General features: G+C 40.4%; 1 protein-coding gene across 1 annotated transcript; it reads right to left on the bottom strand.

Annotated features, from left to right (window-relative positions):
• Window positions 1-544: 544 nt before the first annotated feature.
• Window positions 545-6,189, bottom strand: LOC103717092 (Transducin/WD40 repeat-like superfamily protein). Its single transcript, XM_039131745.3, has 5 exons — window positions 5,549-6,189; window positions 4,005-4,074; window positions 2,840-3,074; window positions 1,211-1,284; window positions 545-1,087 (listed from the first exon to the last, which is right to left on the bottom strand). The coding sequence occupies exons 1-5, from the start codon at window positions 6,187-6,189 to the stop codon at window positions 1,013-1,015; spliced, it is 1,095 nt and encodes a 364-aa protein (XP_038987673.3). The 3' UTR covers window positions 545-1,012.
• Window positions 6,190-6,374: the final 185 nt, after the last annotated feature.

Below are 6,374 nucleotides of genomic sequence, written 5' to 3'. Positions count from 1 at the left end.
AGACATATGAGCTCCAATGAGAAATTGATAACCGTTGTGGCAAAGGCCATGTAAGTTCCCATATGCCGGTATCATATAAAATATTTGATTTATTGTTACATCCGAGCATTAGGAATTCAAAGGAATTACAAAAAAAAACAAACGAGTCCATTCCTAATGGATTCTCAGGTTAAAAATCTTGGAGAGAGTAACTTAGAGAGAGGTCAATGGAGAGAATGAGAGTTGACTGGATGTTAGTCAACTAGGTTATAAGATAGCATTGATCTTTGTACGGCAAATCAATTGTGATTTCTAATAAGGCATGAAAGCTTTTATCTTAAGGGGTGGGATGCTGTTCACAGTCCCTAAAGTTCTCTTGAAGCTTCCATCAAAGAATCTCCAAACCAAAGAAACCATAACAGTACCAGTCATAAATTTCATTCCTTTTACATGATCTCACGAAGCTTAAACCTAAAAAGAGGGGGAAAATAAAAAGCCATTCTAAGCCTGAAAACGGACACAAGTCCACTAGTATTCACTGGAAAAAGGACAGATTGCAAAAATTGGCTAACAAGTAGCTGAAACGCGTCCAGCAACGTTCAATGAATGTAAACTCTGCACTGCATGCAAGTTTATCAGCCTGAGCAGCAGAATTTTCGAGGAAAATATAGAATTGCCACAGTAACAAGCTTTTCATAGCTTCATAAAATGGCCAAGGAGCAACTAGATACAGTTTCTTTAGAATGCCTTGCGATGTCACAACATTTTTCCTAAAATTATGACGACTGATTCCTTGTCCATCTTGGAAGTTTCAAGTGCAAATGTTTTAGTACATCTGGGGAGTCTTACCTCAGAAACAACAACGTACATTAAGTGATAAAAGCTGCAGCAAAAATATCCCATTGTTGTGATGACATGGTTAGAGATGAAACGGGCGAGAGAAGCTCTGGAGGAAATTTGCTGATCCTGTTAAAGCAGTCTCCACGCCAATGATGACACAAAAAATACAATTTTCCTTCTAAGCCATCAATTTTCAGTATCTCGCCACGGTCTCCCTTGATCTTGTTAAGATTCCTATGCTTTCCCACTCCAAACCACAAATCACATCCTGTAAAAATTCTTCATCATCCACATATCATGCAATATATCAAGTATATAAATAAGTTTTTCCCAAAAAAATACAATTGATCTTAAGATATCTCAGATAATTTCTCCATTTTTTCTAACTTACAGATGGATTCTGAGGATCTACGTCAAAAGCATTGATAGCAGAGTTCTCTGCTAGCAGTTCGATGGGTTCCTCACCTGTGGAATGAGAAATAGCTAGGCTCAGTTTAGCGCATTACAAGGAAATAATGATTTTTGACAGATGATAAGAACCATGATGATAGAGAGAAAACAAAGCGACAAGATAACAGAGCTCCTAGGTAATGATGGCCACAATAAGCTGAAGAATCTTACATAGGCAAAGCACAGAAAATAGAGATTAGACAAACAGGTGATGAAGGAATATCAAACACACTCCCAAATCTTCTGAAAAATGGGCAAAAGTTGATGTTTAAATCTCTTACAATCTGCATCCTACATTTTCTCCCTTCTTGCAGCTACTATGATGCAAGAATATGAAGAATAAGTCTGGAGACACGGGGACATCCAGAGGAATTAATTGCTTCCATGCCAAAAGTTGATGTCAGAATGACACTTTTTAATGAGAGGATACTAGGACATCACAAGGTAAGTTTGTCTAAGCACTTCATTATCTCATTTCAGCTTCTTAAGGAGATACAGTGGCAACACTGTGGAGCACCAACAAGAAGTAAACATCTTGGACTACTCATTACAAATGTGCCTTCTAAGATAAGAGCACCAAACCACCACACTACCCCTTACACAATAAAGTTGCTCAATACTGGTAAAACTTTCACGAAAGCAGTTGATAAACCTTTCTAGAGCACCATTTTATTTTTACATTTCAACTCTGTATTCCTATACTCTAAAATCATATATCTGAAAGTACCTATTTGGAGAGGTTGAAGACCCTCTCTAACCGCTAGAGACAATCCAGGCCTTCTTCCCCAATACATCCTAAACTACATATTCCAACAGGTAATGGTTTCAAAAACTTAAAGAATGCCTGTATCAAGAAAACTTACTAATGAACTTCAATTTAATTAGTGATGATCTTGTATGTATGTATGTATGTGTGTGTGTGTGTGTGTGTGTGTGTGTGTGTGTGTGTGTGTGTGTGTAGAGAGAGAGGTGGCACAGAAAAGTGAGTTTTGCATGAGACTTGCCCAAAGGACTTTCACATCTATTGATTGAGTCCGGTAGGAACTGAGTTATATGCATGTAAAGAATACACTGTTCCACTACAGAGCCACTAGTAATTACAAAGGACTGTAATTTCCAAATTGACTTGTTGATTGACAAACATATTATAACATGTACAGAAAGTTCACGCATGGCAATAAGATAATTAACTTAAACAATCTGAAATAGTTACCCAGCAATGACATGACTCAGGGAGTGTCTCCTACAGTCTCACTGTCTAATTTATGAGAAACAGATCGAGTAGCTCATAGCTTATCGTATTTGGTAGGAGTAAACCATCCTCTATGTAAACAAGTTACTTGAAGTGCCATACAGTCTACAAAATTAATGAAATATCAAGTTGAAATATACATTGGACAGAGAAATACACTTGGATCCTCTCAGCAAGTCAAGCACATTTTATGACAATTTCATTTACTAATAAAAAGCAACTATCAGCAATTCTAATTCTCGGAATTCAATCATGTTTTCTGTGTCATGATTACTGAGAATGGTAGCATGCATCATCACATATTTAGATGTATCATACCTTGCTCAAGGACTGCAAGGATCCCGTCTTCCGAACACATCATAATAGGTAATATTCTTGTGGAAGAAGTTGAGTTGATGTTCGAGCTATGAGTGTAGCTGTCATACTGGACCTCCCAAACCTCACTCTCAGAGATGGGTTGGGTTGTTCCATTTAGACTAACTCCTGAGAGAAGAATTGGTTGTTGTTGCGAGCGAAGGTCCCAAGCAAATACTGTACCAGAGGAGCCACCAACCTTCAAGAATTCAAAGGAACTGGTAATCATGATCTATAATTAACCATCTGAAACAAGATTTCAAATGGTGAACCTGGAACTAAACAACAAAGACCAAATAGAAGGAATATCTCTGAAGAGATTAGCATGTCTAAGAAAGAGATTATTACAAAATAATTTAAAATACTGTGGGATGGGGCTGTCCCAGTTTTCTGGGATGTTCTGCATACCGACAACTTGGGGATGGTGGATCTCCCATCGATCCCAATCCATCTCCCAACTTGTCCCATCCCCACACTCAAGATGGTGGGACACCCCGCCACCCCACCAATTTTTAAAACCTCAGCCAGTCATTAACATAAGAATGTGCAGTAACAACAAGTGCATTAAACGAGAGAAACCAGGTGGGCAGCAGAGTGGGCGGGGAGCCCCTTTGTTGGTGTAATACTTGATATTAACTAATATAACGCTAATGGAGTTTGTAAGTTTTATACAATTAAACCATTTATTGGTTTAAGAAGTTGAGCTTCCAAATCTACAGGTTTATCCAGGTCAATTAAATTTAAACTTAAATGGTAAATGTAGTCCTAGAGCCTTCTGTATCGAAAGTGATAAATGTGCACTGCATTTCATATTTCAAGACTTTGATGAGGCCTGTGATTATCATCACTGTGCACCGTTAGAGCTACCAAAGTCAGTTTGGTTTTAAGCATAAAGCTACAGGAGAAAGAAGGATTAGAAATCTTTATATAATTTTTTCCACTTATGGTGACCTTTATATGTGTCATATATCCCCGTTCAACACAAAAAGATACTCTACAGGATGTCAAAAATTCTATTCTGGATATGCATGTTGATGTAAAAGGTCAAATAGAACATATTCTTGTATCTGATGTCTGGCATTGGATTTAAGAAAACTGCTTGTAAAGACTGAGCAAGAAGCCTTCTTACCACACATATATGCTTTCGTGATGGATGAATATCAATGGAATGCACCATGCCGGTCAAACTTCCTCGTGCCCTGTAGCATCAGCAAGTTTAAAAGAATCAATTTGCATAACAGAGCATGGGTGAACAGTCTGTGTTGTGGAAGGATAAGAAGTACGAGATCATCGTAGTTAAATGTTCAGTTATAGTTTCTTCAACACATGCTCATGAAGGACAGAAAAATAAAATACTTTAATGTTGATTAACAAAGAAATATGAATACAGTTTACTTGAAAGTTCCAGTACATAAGAAGGCTTATCAATGGAGCAACAGGTCCAGGTAATATTTCATGGTTAGTATTAGAAGATAATAAGACAGGTCAACGAAAGGCACCAGAGAGAAGGCATGACTCTGAAAGAAGAAACTGTTGCCTTGCTTACAGAAAGCGCCGATGCCCATAAAGGTTATCAGGTATCATAAAGATGTACGCTACCTGAACACAGCAACAGACCAGTTGATGCGTATGCATGCGTAGGGATCGAAAGAGTTTGCGTTGCTATGTCCCCAAACAATAGGCCATATAATAACAATTCTGTCATTAGTGTTCTGCAAGGAATCAAAAGCACTTGATAATCCTCAATATAACCTGACAGGTTTCTTCAAACATCTATAGACTATGATAGTATAAAGCTATAAGGAAAACATGGTGCAGTAAGGCCCAAGCAAATCGATTGGCTCTTTGGTTTTTGAACTTAAAATGAGTTGTGCGCCTAAGAAACTAATACACTTCCATGCTTCCATCAGTCCAGAAACTACCCAAGGAAACAGTGATGCTTTTGCAAATTTGCCTTCTGATCATCTCAGCTAATTAACAAAATTGACAAGGTAGGTTTTCCTTGTCACTATTCTGGCCATCCAAGTTTCGCAGTGGGCCTTCGAACTGCCTTGACAAGAAATTTGGCCCAGAACTAGCTGGAAGAATTTCTCAAAATCGAGTGGATAAATTTTTGATATATTAAGCTGGCTGACACTGATGTGATACAACATGCAAGTTCATGTTATTCAAAACTTCGTGCATTTTAGTGCCTATGCTTGTAGATCCATTAACTTACAATAATATTTTATCAAGTCGGGCTCAACCATTATATATAATCATTCAAGAATTATCTTTAGACAAAGCTACTATGAGAAGAGGACATGACCAGATTGGTAATGTATATGTTCCATTTCACTAATTTCGAACACAAAATGATTGGTAACTCCAAGCAATGCAACAAGTCCATTTTGGTACAAATTATTCTTGTGAGTCTGAAGCATTTGATAAGTTAATTGACTGATAAACGAGAATCAAGTTTAAAAGCAAAATTTGAATATGTAATGTCAAGTTTCCACCAGGTAGAGAAACTCTTGGCATCTTCATCAGGATAACAAGCTAAAATTTTGACGAACGGACATATTTTAAAGCATAGTAACAAAACCTACATGAGATAGGATCATTCTCGTGGTATTCCAAAACTTCAAACAGCCTAAAAAGTAGAATTTTTAACATCTAACAACTTCGACTCACCAGTTTCCCTTGAACTGAGAGACCAACCCTCCGGGCTTCCTCTGATCCCACCACTGGACCCCAAACCCTAACCCTCCCGTCGCAAATTCCGCCGGCGACGCCCACCTGGCGGCCATGTAGGAGACCAAACCCCGGCTGTCGTGGACCCTCTGGTGGTCCAGCCTCGCCTCGCCAACGGTGACCAGGTTCACCCTCCCGTCCTCCCCCACGCTCACGCACGCCTGCCCGCCGGCCTGGAGGTCGACGGCCGAGATGGGGCCAGCGTGCAGCGAGTGGTCGTCGGCGATGGAGAGCTCCGAGTCGATGGACCCCTCGACAGGGTCGACGAAGAGGAGGTGGAGGGAGCCGGAGAGGGTGGCAGCGGCGGCTACGAGGTGCTTGTGAGATGTCTGGGAGGAGCGGAGGGAGGAGATACGGGAGGGGGAGGACCAGAAGGAGCAGAGGTGGAGGAGGGGACTCTTAGGGTTTGCGGCGTCGACGGTGAGGGAGTGGATCTCGAGGGCGGAGGAGGCTGTGTCCGGGTCGTGGACTGCGGCGGCGGCGAAGCGGTCGAAGGCGGAGAAGGGGGAGAGCCACCGGACAGCGTCGACGGATTTGGACTGGGGGAATCGGTGGAAGTGGAGATCGCCGGATCTCGCCATTTTTTCGTCTCCTGTTCACTTTTCAGGGTTTATGACAGGGTTCAAAAAGCATAAATAGCGATGAGTGGGAATGTTCTTCTTCTTCTTTTTTTCCACCCCCCTCCCCGCTTGTAGAATCAGCAAATTTCTGGCTTGCTTCCAAATTGTTGCAGTACATAAAAATCCTTTTAAAAAATTAATAAATA

This window comes from Phoenix dactylifera, chromosome 9 (genome assembly GCF_051530095.1).
Source record: "Phoenix dactylifera cultivar Ajwa chromosome 9, Ajwa_hap1_PhDact_Kaust_v1.1, whole genome shotgun sequence".
In the NCBI taxonomy this organism is placed as follows: domain Eukaryota; kingdom Viridiplantae; phylum Streptophyta; class Magnoliopsida; order Arecales; family Arecaceae; genus Phoenix; species Phoenix dactylifera.
The sequence above is the reverse complement of the archived record's forward strand: the minus strand, read 5'-3'. Positions and strand labels throughout refer to the sequence as shown.